Below are 20,383 nucleotides of genomic sequence, written 5' to 3'. Positions count from 1 at the left end.
CTCTTAGCTTGAGGACGTTAAGTAACAGACACAATCACCTTTCTATAAACTTGCTGGTAAGAAGGAAAAAATGAGAACTTTTACATTATGGACAAAGTTGAGCCTTATTAGCTGTTGAGCACAACTTTGTGTAGAATATCCAAACACTTACTTTAAATACACACAGGGTGGAAAGTTGCTCATACTTAAGAACTTCTGATATCCATAATTGAAATTGCATCCTGAAGCCTTTGATAATATTTTAAAGCCAGAATAGTTGATTTGTTTTTTTAACATTTAGGTACTTACTCAAAGTTGAATATAATTATAAAATGTAGCTAAATGTTTATTGGTTTTGCTTAGGTTTGCTAGCTGGCAATAGATCTTGCTAATGAAATTTCACTTTTGTTTGAACTGACCCATTCATACTTGTTTTTCATCTGTTTTTGTCATGCCCTTTGTTTTAACTTTGTTCTCCTTACACCCCGAATTTTTCCTCTCCTTTTTATTACAAACTCGTGGCAGGGCCTGCTTGGTGAACTCATTCTGTTACAACAACAAATCCAGCAGCATGAAGAGGAAGCACGCAAAGCCGCTGGCCAATATAACATGGGCTCTTCCCAGCAGAAGCGAAAGGTGATGGCTTAAGGGACATTACATTCTGTATTCACACTAATGGTATACTTCAGCCTTCTGCATTTGGGATAGAAAACTCTGACTAATTACATCATGGGCTCAAATAACTGTTACAGCCAACTTCATTACGGATACAGAGTTCTGTTTTTGTTTAAAAGAGCTGCATTTAAAGCATGGTGTTAAAAGGAGAACATACATTTTTGTGTCACTGAAATTGTATGTTCTCTGCCTCTACAAAAGCTGTTATTTAAAGTCCATGCATTAAAAATGCATTTAAAGAAAGAATGTGAATAAATGTCAAGTCTGTTTTCTCTACTGTTGCTTACAGTAGCTCTATCTTGTTAAGAGTATAGCTGTTCACAGGAAAAAATTTTTTTTCTGCTTTTTGCTGTTACTTGTTTGAAAAATTACAGCAGCTGCTTAGAAACAATGTTGCACGGACAATTAAATTGTGCTGTTAATAACAGTCTCTACTATATATTCATCAAAAGCATTCCTTTGGCTTGTTTTCCTTTTTAAAGCATAATTTTACTGATAATAGTGGTTGTTGAACATCTGTATATCACTTAACTTACTTTGAGCTCTGATCATCTTACTTATTATTATATGGCTGCGATGAATTGGAAAGGCTTTCTGAATCAGGGTATTTTTGTTGTCTAATCTGTTACAGCCAGTAATTCTTAACCACCTTGCTTTGTTGGCTGATTCTGTGCTCTCAAAAAAGATTTTGTGATTACTCAGTTTTCAATAGCTTTGGAATTGAGTACTGTATCTTTGTCTTGTGCATATGCAGATAATTCCCACAGGAAGAGGGACACAGTAACAGAGTTAAACTGATAGACAGTTTCATAGCTTCAGTTGCCTGTCAACAAATCAGGGTTCTCTGAAACTATAGTAGCATTTCAAACCTAAATATCTTACCTTCTTGACATACTGCTTTTTATGGTTCAGAGTTACAACTCCCAGCCACTCTGTTCATCTTTTTTTAAAAGAAAAAAAGATGGTGAAAGGCAATGTTTCTTTATACTTTATTATTCAAATGCTTTTAGTTAATATTCTATCTGGATTTAAAATAAAACTGATTTGTTCTGTCCTCAGTTGGTTAATCTAGGCAATATGTAAAAAAAAAAACAACAAACAAACAACAAAAAACCCCCCAATTATTGGAGGCTTTTAGGTGTCATAGAAATGTTACATTTATTCCCATCTGGATGTGTATTTTTAGTAGAGGAGTAAAGATGTCTGCAGGCATCTTTATTTTCTGTATGTTCAGTTAGTTGTGTTGTTTTGTATTTTTTGTAATAAGAGTAACTTCAGGCTCTACCAGATAGTATATAGTTTGAGAGAATTGGAATGTGGACTAGTAGCTTGGAGTTTATAATGAAATGTATGAAGATGTAAAAATTATGATGCAATACAGTATTTGATATAGGCACATCAGCACAATAAAGGCGGTCAAGAAAAAAATTGAGTTCAATATTGCATTTCTTTTTTATTTAAATTCTACTTTGCTTGTACTTTCTTGCAACAAATCTTACGGCTCCCAGGCTTTGAAATAGCTCTAAAGGCTGTCTTTGTATTCTGTCCTCCAGGGCAGGTACTCTGTTTCTCATTTATTGAAAGTCTAGCTGCCCTTGCTTATAAAAAGTTTTAATTTAGCATTCAAGTGTGCTGTTTGGCATATATGCCTAATGACAAGGAATGTATCTTGTTTCTCACACTAACCTTTTTACTTGAAACAAATTGAAAAAGATGGTAATTTTTTTCTTTACGATCTTGATATGAGGATATAACTTAAAGATTCCAAGCATTGATCCAAATTCTCCTTTCAAAGATGAAATTGTTGAGTCATTGTGACCTTTTGACAGGCTGTAAACTAACCTTGCTTATTTTATAACTGAACTGGCTTGCTTGTCTGTCTACTAAAGAACATGAATTATAGAGAACATGATTTCATTTTTGCAGACTTCTGTTGCCCAATTTTTTGAATATTTTTCTATTTTAGTTTAATTACTCAATATTAAATCTACTTTAGTTGTAATTTGAATAATTCCCTCACAATCACAAGAGGGCATTAAAAGCAAAGGTAATTGTTTCCTTTTGGTTTTGTTAGCCTATTGATAAATATTTGAGTATAACTGATTAGTCTTACATAGGTGTACTGTGAATGTCTGCTTTTTACTAGCATATTGGCTGGGCCTTGATATTTTTTGGAGATGACTGTAGTTCTTCTGTAGATGACCAATTTGTATATTGTTTAACCAGACTATAATTTTAAAACCAGTAACTGTGGTTTCAAAGTTACTGAATTTTCAGAGGCAAATTCTTATTCTATACAGTGTGTGGAAAAGGGTATTGGAAAGCAATCACTGTGTAAAATGAGTAACTGTGCAAAGAGCTTCTGGTAATCTTTGTGAACTGGTGTCTGCATCTTGGTGTGCAGGAACCCTTGACTGCAGTGGCCCCACAGTTTTCTTTTTTCATAACTCCTTATGGTTGCAATGAAGAAAGAAGGAGGAATCTTGATGTACAAACTGTGCTGAACTGAAGTAAATAAATATTGATGTGCTTATTTAGAGACACTTTAATAGTTGATTTTTTTATTTTATGGTTTTTGAGTAGAAATCATAGGTCATAGGTTTAGTACTTTGTGGCTTTAGTACTTTGGATTGTTATAATAGTTTTAGCTTTTATGGACAACTTAAAATTTTTAGCAATATTTTAAATCTCATGTTAAAATACTGTATGTGCTAATGTTCGAAGAACATCTGACCCAAGTGCTGAAGCATATACATGATTGTAGAACTGTTTGCTATTTTTGACAAATATAGTTGTCCAATAGATTTAATCATTTAGTGCTGGATAATTCTGTGCTTCACATCTTGCAATATGTAGCTGTGTGCCATATTTTTACTTGCTGTGTTAAACATAAGGATAGTGTACATAACAGCAGTGCTCCTGTGGTCAGAGGTAACCCCTTTGTGTGTGCTTCAAAGTTGCATTAAGGCCCCAGCAGTGCTTTCAGGAACTGCTTGCTTAAGAGCAGGGAGCGGGGAAAATGTTAACTGTTTTGAAACTCTGCAGCAGATGGAAACACTTTTTTTTTTCCACTTTCCTTTATTTTCTTGCTTCTTCTGACTCTTCACAACATTCTTCTTGTCTTTTACTTACCCCTTTTGCCTCTGAGGCGTTGAAAGTGTGTGCATATATGTGAATGTTTATTTGCATGTACCACATTGGGGCTGCACGCATCAAGTTGTCAGTGTGCTAAGCTAACCCTGTTTCTGTCACACTTCTGTTATTGCTGAGCCAACTAACATAAATGAAAGGGAATTCAATTTACACCACTTCCTTTCTGCTGTTTATGAATAAGAAAATAAGTTGGATATTGATTGATATTCAGTTATTAAACCTGTAATATACAGGACTGTGCCTGCACCTTGTAGAAAGCAATCCAAGCTGACTCTTCAATCATGGAATAATTGGATATTTTTCTTATTTAATTTGTAACAACTGGTGTGAAACTATAGTTACTAATCTGAGTTGTGTCTGAGTAACAAATGTCTTCTCTGTGTTGGATAATATGCTCTTCCTAATAGGAAGCTAACTTGAGTTCTGAATGTTACATCAACTTTATTACATAAGCGTTATTTAAATATTAAAGCTTTTACCTACGTTATTCTTTTGCTAATTGTTCAGATAATTTTTTCTAAATCTAATAATTCATCAGGCAAGCATTAGATTTTCATGTTTGTAAATACTTATGTGAATGTGTATTGCATCTTAATTGCTTTTGTCATTGTGTTACTAGAAGGGATTATTTTGAGCAGATGGGTTTACATCCTGATGAACCTATTTTAAGAATATTTAACTAGGAATGGCTGTAATTGCCTGATCTTATTACATTTATGTCTTGAACTTCAAAATGTTTTGTATTATAATATCCTAATTTTTCCAGTTTTTAATTTAACTTCAGTAATTTTAAAATAACCTTTCAAGACTGTTCTAACTGCATTTTATGAGATTGTGCATGCATGTTTAGGAGTATAATTATGAAAAAATACAAATAGGGTATAAGGGTGCCCTTGAAGATTCAGAAATAGTAAATACTTACCTTGAAGTGGTTTCTGTAGCAAGCATTTTAGTGATGTATCCTATTAAAATAATGCTAATTCAGAACACATGGGATCCTGAGATTTTGACCACTAAAATTACATTTAAGTAAGTGTCCAAAGAGCTCTGAGGTCCATACAGTTTTCCTTAAGACACATTTCCTAGTCTTGAAGGGTTAATTTTTGCATTTGCATGTACTGGAATTATGACTGAAATTATTTTTTTATGTGAATTGTACTGGAATTATCTTTTATGTGAACGTCCTGCTGCAGATGGAACTTCTCATCAATGCTAAATGTCAAATGCTAATTGAAGAATCTTACTTGCTTTAAAATGCATGTAAAGTTAATTTTAGTATGTGGAGTTAAACTTTCAGTTTGTGATTTGCTTTCTTGCAGTGGATAAACACTTCGTTAGTAGCCATGATTGTTTTTCTTTGTAGGTTTCTGACAAAGAGAAAGTTGATCAACTTCAAGAGGAACTTCTACGCACTCAGGTAACTTTTCTGATATTCCAAGTGACAATCTATGTACAGCACATTCAGATTTACTAGTCAAAAGCATGCTTGGAATGTAAGATATTTGGTAAAAATGCAGAACTTTATTCAATCTTTTCATTGATCAATGCAGAGTTGACTGTTAGCACAGGCCAAAGGTTGCTCCACACTGTTCTTTCTCTGACAGTGACTGACAGAATGCAAGAGGGGAGAGTAAGAGTAAGGCAAATACCTTCCTTGCCTTCAATGTTGTGTATTCCTGAAAGGTAAAGTCAGCTCAAATGTGTTACATAAATACAGTGGTGCTATTCCAGTTTCTAACTTGTTATATATTCTAAATTTACTCCTTGCATTCTACAGTTGTCTTTTATAACTTAATTGCTACTAAATAGATCTGTGGTGTCTTATATATGTATTAGTGGCACATCTGTTGCAGAAAGGAAATGAGTTTACTTATTGAGTTCCATTTTAATCCCTTAATCTCTGAAACTTCATTTCTAGTAAAGTAAAGAAGCTTTTAAATACATTTGTTAACCAAACAGCAGAGGTCCAAGAGGAAAAATAGATACCACATAGTAGGGGTAAGACATTCAGATTATAGTACAGTGGCATTCAAGATACCCAAGGTATCTTTTTTTGTTCCATTGAGAAAACTAAGTGCAGTTACAATGCTAGATTTGTATGTAAGCCATCCTAATCAGAATCTGTCTTGTGAAGGTTTAAGCAGTTCTTTTAATTAAAGCTGTTTCTTTGCTTGGACTATTCAGTATGAGAACTGCTAGGGGCAGATGAAAAGCTTTTTCTCTGATCTCTCTTTGGAATTTAAGAGAATATCTAATCCCTTTAAGAAAGAGAAGAGGATGGTGCTGTTCAGAATGATGTCCTCTTAAAAAAAAAATCAAAGTGAAAATTTGAATAATAATGACAGCTGTTGATAAGATTTTTAATATACATTTCTAAAAGCTATTGCTTCACAAAACCCAGGCCACTTTCAGTTTCTGAGTGTCTTGCATATGGTTCGGTTGTTGTAATTTAATATAATCTGTAAGAAGATGTGGTTTTACAAGTGAAATCCAGTTTTCAGTATTTCTTCATGTTACTTTTGTTAAAGAAAAGCCTGCTTCATTAACTGGCAGAAAATGAAAAGATTTGTAGAACAGCTTTACGATCACTCCTTTTCCAAGTGGACCTTTAAAATGTGTGTGACCTAACTTAAGAGGACATAGGAGTTCAATAATAGAGATTTGTAAAGTCCATTTCTTTTAATATAAATTTTTGTATATAGCAAGTATATGCATGTTATTGTGTTTTCTGTACAGAAAACTTGTACTTAGAACCTGACAATGTTAAAAGAGTAGTATCTAGTATCTTCTCTGAGGGATGCAAGTATATACAAGCATATCTTATTTAAGAACAAAGTCACAAACATAAAATCATTTTCATCTTCTCTGAAATTTGGTAATGAATTCAGTAGGTAATTTGCTCAACAAGGAGCATTTCCAGCCCTTCTGAGGGTGTACGTTTTACAAAGGGATATTTCATCCCTTAGGAAGTCCTTACAGAGCAGGAACCATGGTTCCTCAGCTAATATGATTTACGGTTCTTATTTAGACAGCAACATGATTTCCTCCCAGGTGTTTTGTCTTAGAACATGCTGAAAAGCCAAATACAGTTCCACATCACAGAAAATAGATTTCGGACTGGGTTTCAAAACTGTATTCATGTCTCATCATCAAAGCGCTATCGTAACCTCCCCTTAACAGGACTGAGCTGGTACAGTTGTTTTATTAACTGTGTATACTGTAGAAAGGATCTGAACTAGGCTTGCAAATCACATGTAAGCCCATTGTTCTTTTTGGTAAAACAGCTAGTTCCCACTGACACTATTTTCTGTCTTACTGCACATGTAGCTCCTTTGAAAATAATGCTTTGTTTGAGATGCTTAGAGACTGATTTAGATACCACCGAGTTTGAACATTGTGGTCTTAGTAAAACTTCTGAAGCAAAGGCATTGTGTTGATAATAATCTGCCTTCATTGCTTTGTATTTTTAATAAATTGTAGTGATCACAAAGGTGTCTATATTTTCTAGACGTGCTTGAAGAATAATGTATTTTTCCTGTATTTTACTTATGTGAATGTACCACATTTTAATCACAAAAGTGTATTTGTATACCACTCTTTTGTAGCTGAAATACCAAAGAATGCTTGAGCGATTGGAGAAGGAAAACAAAGAATTAAGAAAATTGGTACTGCAAAGAGATGACAAGGGAATTCATCAGAGGAAGTTAAAGGTACTTCAGTGTTACAGATCATCATAGAAATAGAATTATGCCATATTTTCCAGGATGCTATTCAAAATTATATTTGTTAATTTGTATATGAGCTTTTAACATTTGTTATAAGATATCTATGCTATTTTTGGCACTCTAAGGCCTTTATACATCTTTTTGTTTTTGTTTTGTTTACTTCATAACTTTGGAAATGGCTTAAGTTGAAAAGCACAAAGGGGTTACCAGGTCTAACTTAGTAATATACCTAAACCATTAGGGTTTCACACCATCATGAGAGGTTAAAAACATAAGTTTACAGAATATATATAAAAAGTACTCTGAAACCTAGTCTCTGTTAATTGGCTGTGAATTCTCTCTACTGTTTTTTGTAGAAGTCTTTGATTGATATGTATTCTGAAGTACTTGACATCCTATCTGATTATGATGCCAATTACAACACTCAAGATCACCTACCTCGAGTAAGTAGATAAAGCATTCAATGTTTTTTTCTGAAACACCAGTTTTATCATTTCATAGAACATTTAATTATATTCTAGAATAATGCAGCACTAGTGTTAAGCTTATTACATATTACCCAGTTTAAATGCAGCAAAAGAACTTTGAGAATAACCAGTGTAACTATGTCAAGTCTGTCTCATCTCATAGACAAAACTCAGTCTAGATCCAGATATTTTGGATCAGCCTTTCATTCTAAACAGGTTTGGTCAGCATTGTAGAATGACTGTGTTTCCCAGTGGGAGCTGGTCAGTACCACTGGAAGCCAGTAAGATGGGGAAATGACAGCAAACAACATGAGAGTTCAGCCTTCTCCAGGTAAAAGCAGCAAATACCAGAAGAGTAGTCGACGGTGTTTTGACAGCTGGGAGGGTTTTGTTCAAGGAGAGAACAGCTGCCTAAACTTGAGCAGGAAGCACTTCCTTTCTTTATGAGGTGGCTTGGCAGGCTAGGCCCATGGGGTGCTTGGTGGCCTGTGGTGTCTTAAGCACAAGTCATTTTTTTGCATTACTCCAAGTTAGTGTTTCTTCAAGGATTCTGAATTTAAATCAATACATTTGCTGTCTTTTTAGTCAGCTTTTGTATAGGCTTCCAAAATGTACTGCTGAAAGCCAAAAGATATATACACTTTTACTTAAGGTGGTGGTGGTTGGAGATCAAAGTGCAGGAAAAACCAGTGTGCTGGAAATGATTGCTCAAGCCCGGATATTCCCTCGAGGGTCTGGGGAGATGATGACACGTTCCCCTGTTAAGGTAAGAAACATTCCAGTCTCTGAATCAGGATTTGCCCTATTTTTCTTCCCCTGATCATGCCATTAATTATACCATACGTGAACTATGGCCTATGGACAAGTGAGTTGTCACAGTCAATGACAACTTCTGCAAGCCTATATATGATCCAAATGTACTATCAGAGTAGTAGTAGTTCCTACTGTAAGTACTCCTGTGCTAAATAAGCATTACACATAGCTGTTTATCTGCAGCAGGATGTGTACACATGCTACTTGCTTCTCATGTTTATCTGATTAGATTTGCTTTTTCATATAAGGCTTCTACCATTTAGGTAACGCTTAGTGAAGGTCCTCACCATGTGGCTTTATTCAAAGACAGCTCTCGGGAGTTTGATCTGACTAAGGAAGAGGATGTAAGTATGAAGAAGTGACTGGAAGCTAATGTGACTTTCATTAATTATCTGAAAAAATGTGTGTCTTTGAGCTATTAGCTCCTGCTTAATTAGTGAGATATGTTTAGTGGGGCAAGACATTATATGAGTTATTAAATTATCTTTTAGTGTGGTCTGTGGCTGGGGGAGGGCTTAAGTGGATAAAATATAGGAGGTGCTCTTGTGCCAAGACTTTTTTAAGAGTATGCAGGGGCCCGCAGATTATCTGTCATTAAGAGCCCCATTTACCACACTTAACTATTCAGCATGCATTTGAAATAGTATTTGTAAAAAGAGATCTTAATCCCTGGATGAACTTATTCGCTTATGTTGGTAATTTTTCTTTTGTGATGATTAGAAGCAGCTTTATATTTGATACTTTTTCTCAAAACAGCTTGCGGCCTTGAGAAATGAAATAGAAATCAGAATGAGGAACAGTGTGAAGGAAGGGTGTACTGTTAGTACTGAGGTAAGACTTGTCAAATATGTAGCAGTAAATATCTGTACATCTCTAACTTTTGTAAGTATTGTTCAAATAGGAGACTGAATCCAGTTTGTGTATACTTAAATTTTTGCACTGTATGAAGTGCATTTGAACTGTTAAAATCTGTTACGCATATAAACTTTGGCTTCCTATTTTTAAAATTAGACGTTGCTGGTATAAAGCATATGTGTGTAAATAGGCATCCAGTTAACTTATATGTGTTTGTGTATGTATTTACATACGAAGTAGGTGCGTGTATAAAATTTTAATTCCAATTTTACATCACAGACCATCTCCTTAAGTGTGAAGGGTCCTGGATTGCAGAGAATGGTATTGGTTGATTTACCTGGAGTCATTAGTGTAAGTATGCAATAAATGAAAAAAAAAAAAGTTTGTTATTAGTGAGAACATTAGGTGTTGTTTTTTTCTGTTTTACATCTTTGTTTCTTTTTTTCTTTGAAATTTATATCTCCATATACATATTAAAGACTGTGACATCAGGTATGGCTCCAGATACGAAGGAAACTATCTTTAGCATCAGCAAGGCCTACATGCAGAATCCCAATGCCATCATTCTTTGTATTCAAGGTAATAAGAGTCTAGATGGTTACCCATCTGATGGGATTTTTTTAAATTAATTGTGATTCTTCTGTTAATCTTGGGACTCTCTTGACTAAATTGAATGTAAGTGTAATTTTACTGGTTTTAAGTTGTAACATGAAACTTGCTTGATACCTGCTATACGTTCAGTACCTCATGCTAGATTAAATAGTCCCTAAAAATATAACTTTGATTTTGTTTATTTCAGATGGATCAGTGGATGCAGAACGCAGTATTGTCACAGACTTAGTTAGCCAAATGGATCCCCAAGGAAAACGGACAATTTTTGTGTTGACTAAAGTTGATCTTGCTGAGAAAAACGTGGCTAGCCCAAACAGAGTGAGTGGAAGCAATTTTTCTTATTTTATGATGTCTGAAGTCACACACGGAAAAATACTTGAGATGGTGTCAGAAATATTGGACCTCATTTACCTCTTCTAGATGGTTTTGAGTCCTTATTTCTCTTTTTAGTATGATTTTTTTGGATAGTGGTTGTTTTCAGTCTCCCTCAGTCTTTGCTTTTAGTGCTCAGTCTTTGCTTTTAGTGATCAGTCGCATGACTTTGGTCACAGCTTAGGTTAAGCTTACTATGATATTTTTTCCTTTCATGTGTGTGGCCTAAGTTCCAGTTCTTGAGAAGGCATTAGGATATTCTGGCATAGGCTTTTTCACTTTATTTTGTGTTTTGCTATGTTATGTCTCATTTGGTTTATGCCTTTATTTTTTTCTTTTATGAGTAGAACTCATAGCCCCATGACAAATTGCCTCTTACAGTAGTCTTGATCCTTTATTTTCATAGATCCAGCAAATAATTGAAGGCAAACTCTTCCCAATGAAAGCTTTGGGTTATTTTGCAGTCGTTACTGGAAAAGGTAAGGAGACCTCTGTCTCTCTGTGTTTTCTCATTGATAGCAGAGAAAACTGTCTAAATGGAACTGTTGCAGCACTCTTTTCTTTTTCCAGGAAACAGCAGTGAAAGCATTGAATCCATTAAAGAATATGAAGAGGAATTTTTTCAAAATTCAAAGTTGTTAAAGTATGTTGTTGTTTATTACTTTCACTAAAATGAGCCTGTGCTGGTAAATGCGAGCGTCTGTTTTTCTTGTTGAGCTTAAAAAAAAAGGATTGCATTGTGAGAACAGTATTTTAGATTTAATCAGTTAAAGTATCTTGTTGATGTGACCGAGCTAGTCTTATTTCCTAATGCTTGCTGTAAGTCAGTGAAAAGAGGAAGATAGATACCTTCAGGCAGCAACTGATTCCACTGCAGTTTGAGGCTCTCTTCAGATGTTTCTGTCTTCTCATTGCCTTTTAAAGAACTCCATTCCTAACCTGTGTGTAGGCACTCGATACAGCTTTAAGCTGAATCCAGCTTAAAGATACGAGTTTTAGTGCTTCTAAGTAACCTTCTGTCTTGGTGTAACAACAAGTGTTGTGTTCAAAGAGTTAGTTTGTGTGTTAGGCTGAAGTTCATTGGGCAGAATTTTAATTACACGGCCTTGGATTTTCTCAGTAAATTAACTTGCATGGTCGTTGGGACTGCAGTACTTGTACTGTAACCTCTAAAAAAATTTATTTGTTGTTGTTTTGGTTTGGTTTTTTTCTTTCTTTGTTGATTATCTACTTCGGAGGAATAGCCTGGAATTTGGGTTAGGTGCACATTAACATGTTATTCTGTGCCATAAAAGCAAAGCTTTATTCTTGTGAGGAGAAAATGTGAGCCAGAGAGCATAAGTATGCAGACAAGAATTTCCTCCATTTGTCTTTCTATACAGGACATCTATGCTGAAAGCACACCAGGTAACAACAAAGAACCTGAGTCTTGCTGTGTCGGATTGCTTTTGGAAAATGGTGAGAGAGTCTGTGGAGCAGCAAGCAGATGCTTTTAAAGGTAAACAACTTCAAAAACCAAGTGAAATTGCACCTTGCTGTTCAACAGTTCTTCTACATATGTATAGTACTGTTTTGTCAGCATGCTGGGGCATTTGTGGTTTTTGTTTTGTATGGTCACCTTTTATCATGAATTGGTAATTGCCCCTGCTAATCTTTACAAAAGCACATTAAAAAAATAATTAATGGTGTGAAGGACACACATGATCTGAAAGCCAAAGGAGTAAGTAGGAAGAAAAAAAATTCTATTTTTTTTGTGGGCAAAACAGTTCTTCCACTGGATTTGGATGTTGTTTAAAATTACTTCCTTTATAAAGATACTACCTGATCAGCCAAGGCAGGACTGGCTAATACAGAGCTGGAAGTTGAATGTTTTTTTTTAAATGAATGAATACTGCAATTTTAAGAATATGTAAGCATAGACAGCAAAAAACTTTCTTCATTTGCAGAGCCACTAAGCGGTCTTAGAGAACTTATCATAAGCAAGATTTCCTGTAGTTTTAGGAGCTGCTAAACCTTTAAGATTGTTATGAAGTGGAGATGGAAAATTTTAAAAAATTAAGGCCTTGTTTCTGATTTTTTTGCAGCCACACGTTTCAATCTTGAGACTGAATGGAAGAACAATTACCCCCGGTTGCGAGAGCTTGACAGGGTAAATTACACTCCTGCTTTAATTTATGTGCTATTAAGTGTTGAAGATTATGGACTAAAATTTATGCCTTTTAATCTATCTTGCAGAGATTTCTTATAGTTACCATAAAGTACTAACAATTTAAAATGTGAGATCAGTAAATTATCATAGATGGAGGAAATACTGAGCTCTCAGTTTTATGAAATAGTGTGCTTCAAAATTGTGATACTTCTTTCTTCAACAAGTCCTTCACTCTTCATATTGACCTAACTTGGCATAGGCCAGTGTTTGTTTGCAACAAAGTTAACATTCCCTGATCTTTCAGGCAGAGTAGCAAAACTATCATGGTCCCATTCATTAATTCTTTTATAGAGCTCCTGAATCAAATGCCATGCCTGTCCTGAGGCTTTTAAGAGATGAGTGGGAAGATGTATGGTAAACCAGGGTAGCTTATGACAAGCACGTGCGTTGTTCATGATCTGAAGGTATCATTTTAGGCTCAAAAACCATATGAAAAAGGTTTTGCTTTTTATATGTAAATGGAAACATGATCAACTCGTACTTAATCTTATTTCATATTTTGCCTTTTGCATAGAATGAACTGTTTGAAAAAGCAAAGAATGAGATTCTCGATGAAGTCATAAGTTTGACTCAGGTCACACCAAAGCACTGGTATGATAATACTTCTCTTTTTTCTTCTTTTTTTTTTTTTTTTGAAAATCCCATATAGGAAACTATATGTTCCAACAAATACTAAAAAATTCACATGTTTTTTTAGGAGTGTAGACTTTTTCAGTCAAATCATTTTGATGCTTTACAGTCTGCCCCCTTATCGTTTCCCCACCTGTGATGCATATGCACTGTATAGTTATACTGGAATTAGTGAAGTCTGCAAGAAACTGTTGTGCAGTGCAGTGGCAGCCATAAGAGTTGTACAGGACAACCTCTGAAGCTGTCTTTGCTGCTGAAAACATTGTGTATTTGTGTCCTTGGTTCCAAGCAGAATTTGGTTGAAGTTGTATCCTGATGTCTTCAGGAGTGTTTTCTGTAGTCAGTGTTATTAACAAATTGAATGCATACCTGTTAGGCACTTTTGTATTGAAAGTCATCATATGTGTTATAACTTCCATTTTAGGGAGGAGATTCTTCAGAAAACTTTATGGGAAAGGGTATCTACCCATGTCATTGAGAATATCTACCTTCCAGCAGCACAGACTATGAACTCAGGGACATTTAACACCACTGTGGACATCAAACTGAAGCAGTGGACTGACAAGCAACTGCCTAATAAAGCAGTAGAGGTGAGAATTTAGTTATTTTTAAAAAGTTTTAAAATTTAAAAACAGATTTGCAAAACCTTTTGAATAAAAGCATAGCTCCAAAAACATAAGGTAATGGTTTGAAGGGTTGACTGCAGTTCTTCTAATCAGTTTACATGGCAGAAAAGCCTAGCAAGACCTGGATGCTAAAAAGCTTATCCAGCAGAAACATTGTGTTTTTCTCTACTAGTGAATTTTGCCTATAAAGATGAAGAAAAAAACCTCCTTTTAAAAGGTAAAATGAACCTTTCAAGCTAGGTGTATTTTAATTTAATAGACTTATGCAAGTTCAACAGAATTCCACTTGCTGCAACATAGCTAAGCAAAGTTTATTTTTGACTTTATTAGTGAATGGATAAGGCAGCAAAGAAGAAGCCAGTGTCTTATATTTGTATGTTTTTTTAAAAAAGTATGCAGATTTTCATACTTGTTTGCTTACCAGCTGATGCATGGTGTAACAGTCCATTTCAGTAGGCATTTTTTGCTAACTTTCTAGGTGGCATGGGAGACTTTGCAAGAAGAATTTTCCCGTTTCATGACAGAACAAAAAGGAAAAGAGCACGATGATATCTTTGATAAATTGAAACAAGCTGTCAAAGAAGAAAGTATTAAACGACATAAATGGAATGAGAGAGCAGAGGATAGCCTGGTATAATGTAGTGGGGTTTTTTGCGTTGTTGCTAATTGCTGTAGAAACAATTTTACGGAAGCGGCATATTCAGTACTTACTGCATTCTTTTGATGTAATTGTAAAATGGCACATGCATCCATCTCTCCTTCTTAATCTGAGGTTTTAATTCAGTGTTTCTCAACTATTTTTTGTTACCTTTTTTTAATTTAATGCCCTAAACAACTAATAAAACGGTTTAGTTATTTCAGGAAGAAGTCCATAATCCACTGGCTCTTGTGAGAATTGTTGAGCATCAGCTTATTTGTTCTGTTAAGTCTAGCCACATACAATAACAGCATTTCATTACCATCTTCATAGATTCTTTGATCTGGAAGGGTTTCATATTGTTTGCTGTATTTTTTACATTATTTATGCTAGGCTATAGAAGAGAGTCAATTGAAGGCACAAGGAAATATTTTCGGTGCTTTGAAAAGGTGCCAAATACATGCTGGGTTTGTAGGCATCAGAAAACGAAGATAATGTCAGAAGTCTTTTTTTACTAAACGCTGAATAAATGATTTATAGTATGCTGAAACAGTGTTCTGCATTGCAGCGAGTCATCCAGCATAACGCCTTAGAAGATCGGTCAATATCTGATAAACAGCAGTGGGATGCAGCTATTCATTTTATGGAAGAGACACTCCAAAGTCGTCTCAAAGACAGTAAGTTATGTGATATGTTGCATTTTTTGTGCTTTTTAACATGGGCTAATTTTCAGACTTGTTGACTTCACTGCAGTGCAAGCTTTTGTATCAAAACTGAGACAGTGGTGACAGTTTAAAGTGGTACCAATATTGATAGAAATGTTTAGCAAAATACAGCCTCAAAAACTGGTGTTCTTGCTCTTGCAATGAAACAACTGAAATACAAGTAGCAGAGACCTGTAGAGTCAGAAAATGGTCTTAAAGCATGTAGAAGAATAGAAGAAATTTAGAGAAAGGAGCTGGTCCCTTTGTTGTTACCAACGATAATTAATTTTGGTGCAAGTTGCAACAAGGTGAGATTTGTTTTTAAATACCTAACTTGGAAACTGGAGGACTGTTTCAGTGGAGGGATATTAGGGGTTTTTATATACTACCTTGAGGTAAGTACCGGTTGGCAAACACTCTTAAATTTTAGTGAAAGACATCTGATTTGATTCAATATGGGTGATTATGTACCTAATTTTAGAACTAGAAATTAGGTTGGTTATGTTTTGTGTGATACTTAATATCAATGTTCCTTTTTTAGCTGAATCTGTTATTGAAGATATGGTGGGTCCAGACTGGAAAAAAAGGTGGTTATACTGGATAGGCCGCACCAAAGAACAGGTAGGGGAAAAAAAATTTACTAACTTTAGAAAACTGCTTTTTACTCAGTAGCTTTTTGAAAATACTAACCTTCTTCAAACTATTCAGATGACTTTGAAAAAGTGGTTTTAAATACAATAGCTTCTGCTATTCATTGCTTTAAATATTGCACCACAGAGAATTCCATTTACTTTTCTTGAACTGGAGATATGTAGCAGTTTGTAAACATTTTTCAGTTCTTCAGCTGAATTACATCTTTATTATGCCATGGACCTGAAAATTAAAATTCTTTCAGTAGAAAGAATTGATGGAAACTGGGCTATTCTATTCTCTTTTAAACTTTCCGAGCATGCCCTTCAAGTAGAAGTCATGTGAAATTTCCTGTTGTGCTCCATTTCAATTGAATTAGTATGAGATAGCATTATCATAGCATTCTAGTTACAGTTGTATTTTCTGTTTGAGCATTTTCATGATAACCACTTTTCTCATTTGCTCATAGTTTTTGGAAATTTCTTTTGAATTTAAATAGCACCATCTGTTCAATGCCCAGAGATGATGGGCTTTTTATGTTACTTTTTCTAGATATTTCTCAAACTGAATCATACTTTAAAGAAGTAAGTAGAGTCTAAGAGAATACAGTAGAAAGTAATTATTTCAGTGGAAGGAGTTTTACAGTCAACTGTATGCAGCCAGGTATGGGAGAAAGGCAGTGACTTCAGCCTATCTTACTTGAATTTAATGAGCAACAACTTAAAGGTATGAATCCATGGAGAGTTCTTGATAGCTGTTTTAATGTGAACCCTGCTAGTAGATGTTCATGGAGGGCAAAGGAAGCAAACACCTATGATTTTTATTTTCCCCAACTTCCTCTTCTGTATATCTTTGTATAATGAAAAGAAAAAAATGACAATGAATTATCAATTTTTAAATATTTTTGGTTTTGCACAAATAACTTTCTGAGTCACAAATAGTGTCAAATTTCTCTTCTGGCTTAAGCAGGTAGACTGTTCATTGAGGAAGTGCTGGTGATCTCCAAGTCTATTGTAATTAATTCTAACTAATAATTCTTATTCTAGAATATTCGGAATGAAACAAAAAATGAACTTGAGAAGTTAATTAAATGCAGTGAAGATCATGCAGCTTATTTGGCAAATGATGAAGTGACAACTGTCAGAAAGAATCTTGAAGCAAGAGGAATAACTGTGGACCCATGTCTGGTAAGATGCAGAATTGTAACTAAGCACATGGAATCCCACTGTGGACATTTGCATGTTCTTGGTAGATAACATACAAAAAACTCCATCTAAATACTGAGTTTCTAATTCAGATGTTTCCAGAAGATTTTCTGAATTACTCTTTGCACACAATTAGCACACTTCTGATGGCTGTTGACAGAATGCAGTGTACAGTGCTTTGGAATAAGTCAGTTTAGACTGAAATTGGAGTCTGTTGAGCAGATTTTCTTACCTGCATTGTAACAAAGCTTGTTTGAAATTGTTGTTCATATATGATATGGTGGAATCAAAGCCTTTTTGGGCAAGGCACAATAAAGAGTTATCGTGCGTTCCTCATCTTTTGATGTGGTTTTATGTGCAGTTTTACTTTCTTAAGTACATTGAAGAGAGGGAAATTTTTTAAAAACACTTGGAAAAAGGTAGAAATTTTAGAGTGCCCTGTGGGAATGTATTATACATTTAAAATGCTCGGGAAGGTGATTTATGTCATTGCAGTGTATGGCTCTCAAACCATAATTAGGCCTTTTATCTAATTAAATATAAAATTTTAAATAAATTATAATTCAAACATTAATAAGGAATAGGTGTAGATTTCCTTTAGCAGTGATTTATTTTCTGCAGTAACTTTGGCTGCTTTTTCATTGTTAATACATGTACTTATTCAAGGTAGAGGAATTTAAATACGCTCGCTGCCTCATTCCTATACAACACTTACTGTACCTTTTCCTAAAGGTCAGAGTGGTGATCCACATCTTCTAGCTAAGAAACTGATACTTCATTTAACAGGTTTTTTCCTAAGAGCTTTATCTATGAAAATATTTTTATGAACTGGAACATAAATTAAGCCTTATCAAGAAAAGTTACAAATGTGTGTTTACATAAGACGCAGTGTATATTTCTCTGCTCTAATCTGGTTTAACTAATAAGTTTATGAGTATTTTCAGGTTAATGTGAAGATTGCATCATGCCAAGTAGAACAGTTTGTCCTGTATTGTGGTATATACCTTAAATTTTAAATTTTGGCTGCAGACAAGGTTTTTCAGCATTCAGTTATGTTACAGGCATGGAAGAGCAGATTTTTAAATTGACAGCCATCTGTAATGTTTGCCAAATGTAACTAACACATTAATTGTATCCTAGTTGCACATGAATTGCTGACAAATATTTAAACATCTACTATGTCACAGCAATAGTGTAACTTGGAGTGTTTGTTTTGAAATTAAATGCAGTCATCAATGCATGATAGTGAGGATGTGTATTTATGTAGTAACATTTAAGTACTGTTTTCCTAGATTAAAGACACATGGCACCAAATTTATAGAAGATATTTCCTGAAGACTGCTTTGAACCACTGTAATCTGTGTCGAAGAGGCTTCTATTATTATCAGAGGCATTTTGTGGACTCAGAGGTAATAGAAGAAGTGTTTTTCCTTAATATTACCATTTTAGTTGAAAAACAGCTACAAATACTTTAAACTAACCTAACCTTTCTTTTAGGCCCTTTATCTTCAGATAGCTGGTGATTTTACATGTGTCATATAAAATTTATTTCATTGATAAAATGTTCTTCTGGTGGTAGTTTTATAAAATGACCACTAGGTATCAGTCATCACCTAAACATTTACTTAGCAATGTGTATTCAAAATACGCTCTTAAAAACAGTATTGTATAACTATTGCTGGCTTGTTGATATCCATTTGTCCCACTTTCCCAATGATACCTCTTTCTTTACGTCACTAATATGAGAAACATAGAAAACATTTAGGAAATGGGATTTTATGGGCTAAGTTTGATAAGTGAGTGTTTAGAGTTAATGCTTGGAACCATGTGATCAAAAGAAAAACAAAGAAACTATGGAGCTTATAGTGACTTTTAAATGACTTTCCAGTTATGAAAACCTGAGCTTGTGCAACAACCAAGTTGCACAAAGGAAAGGGTATACGGTTTTCTTACCATTATATTTTAAATTCAAGATAAATTATTAGAAAAGGAAAGCTCCTTGCTTTCTGTTGAAGTTTTACTTTTCTTTTTAACAAGAAACAATGATCCTTATATAGCCAGAAATCTTTACTACTGTAGAAATACTTTTGCTTCTAAGAGATAAGAAAGAATCTTAGATTCTTTCCTAGAGCAGAGAGGTGCCTTTCCAGGACACTAAACTCCTATTCCTGTAACAGTTTTTCTGAGGTATCCTAATGTGAATTTATTGCTCCCTCCTGCCATCCTTGGAGATGTAGAGACTGTCTTTCCTGATGTTGGCAGATACAACCCTTGGCCTGCCACACTGCATTTGTCAGACAGGGACTCACAACTTGGAGCTCAGCTGTTGTCTTTTAATGTGTTTGGTATGAACAAGTGTGGTGTTTCAGTGAGCATTAGATTATGCTCAGCAGTCTGCACATAGTATGTGCAAATTATTTTTCCATGATACCCTTGATACAGCTCTTTCTGTTGAAAATAGTAAATGTAAAGGTGATGCAGTGTATTAAACAGTTATTGAAGTGTTGTTCCCTTGTTACTTATGACAGTTACTCTGTGGAATATTTATGCAAGATCAGGGGATGTTTGCAGAGTTCACAGTTGCCACCAGAATGTCAAGAGATTGTTTTAAGTGTAGGATGTTGACTCAACACCAGAGGTCTGACACTACAACTTCCCTCATTTCAGCTTGAATGTAATGATATTGTCCTCTTCTGGCGAATACAGCGAATGCTGGCAATTACAGCAAATACCCTGAGGCAGCAGCTTACCAACACTGAAGGTAAGGCTCATGTAAAATACGGAGGTATATGAAACAAAAAATAGTTCAGAAATTTTCTGATGATCCTCTTGCTGTGTGTTTCTTTCACCCTTTAGTAAGGCTTCTCAATTTTTTTGTCCAGTTTAGGTAATTAAAAGAGGTAAATAAATTTGACCTTCTGTTTGCATTAAAGGATTTGACTTTCCATTTATGCTAAATAATTCAGCATTCCCCAGTTTAAAATATTTTCAGCTTACATGATGCAAGTTGTCAATATCTTTTTCCAAGCAGAAAGAATTGTAGTGACTATATGTAGTGAAATGAGGCAACCAGGTGCCACTAATTCCCAGG

At 34.7% G+C, this 20,383-nt stretch overlaps 1 protein-coding gene across 8 annotated transcripts in view; it reads left to right on the top strand.

Moving 5' to 3' along the window:
* OPA1 (OPA1 mitochondrial dynamin like GTPase) overlaps positions 1 to 20,383 on the top strand; it is a 50,008-nt gene that overhangs the window by 10,720 nt on the left and 18,905 nt on the right. For 4 of the 8 annotated variants that reach the window (XM_030456012.1, XM_030456014.1, XM_030456011.1 and 1 more), the window contains 22 exons: positions 505 to 615; positions 5,171 to 5,224; positions 7,413 to 7,517; positions 7,889 to 7,975; positions 8,652 to 8,765; positions 9,076 to 9,156; positions 9,569 to 9,643; positions 9,947 to 10,018; positions 10,147 to 10,246; positions 10,467 to 10,597; positions 11,058 to 11,130; positions 11,222 to 11,294; positions 12,034 to 12,149; positions 12,736 to 12,800; positions 13,375 to 13,451; positions 13,915 to 14,080; positions 14,595 to 14,747; positions 15,322 to 15,430; positions 15,999 to 16,078; positions 17,134 to 17,274; positions 18,585 to 18,701; positions 19,960 to 20,053. In XM_030456012.1, coding sequence (XP_030311872.1) covers positions 505 to 615; positions 5,171 to 5,224; positions 7,413 to 7,517; positions 7,889 to 7,975; positions 8,652 to 8,765; positions 9,076 to 9,156; positions 9,569 to 9,643; positions 9,947 to 10,018; positions 10,147 to 10,246; positions 10,467 to 10,597; positions 11,058 to 11,130; positions 11,222 to 11,294; positions 12,034 to 12,149; positions 12,736 to 12,800; positions 13,375 to 13,451; positions 13,915 to 14,080; positions 14,595 to 14,747; positions 15,322 to 15,430; positions 15,999 to 16,078; positions 17,134 to 17,274; positions 18,585 to 18,701; positions 19,960 to 20,053 — 2,194 coding nt within the window. The remainder of the gene's footprint in view (positions 1 to 504; positions 616 to 5,170; positions 5,225 to 7,412; positions 7,518 to 7,888; positions 7,976 to 8,651; positions 8,766 to 9,075; positions 9,157 to 9,568; positions 9,644 to 9,946; positions 10,019 to 10,146; positions 10,247 to 10,466; positions 10,598 to 11,057; positions 11,131 to 11,221; positions 11,295 to 12,033; positions 12,150 to 12,735; positions 12,801 to 13,374; positions 13,452 to 13,914; positions 14,081 to 14,594; positions 14,748 to 15,321; positions 15,431 to 15,998; positions 16,079 to 17,133; positions 17,275 to 18,584; positions 18,702 to 19,959; positions 20,054 to 20,383) is intronic. The other 4 variants (XM_030456016.1, XM_030456015.1, XM_030456018.1 and 1 more) reach the window with 1 other exon arrangement.

Source organism: Calypte anna, chromosome 9, assembly GCF_003957555.1.
Source record: "Calypte anna isolate BGI_N300 chromosome 9, bCalAnn1_v1.p, whole genome shotgun sequence".
NCBI classification, from domain to species: domain Eukaryota; kingdom Metazoa; phylum Chordata; class Aves; order Apodiformes; family Trochilidae; genus Calypte; species Calypte anna.
The sequence above is the reverse complement of the archived record's forward strand: the minus strand, read 5'-3'. Positions and strand labels throughout refer to the sequence as shown.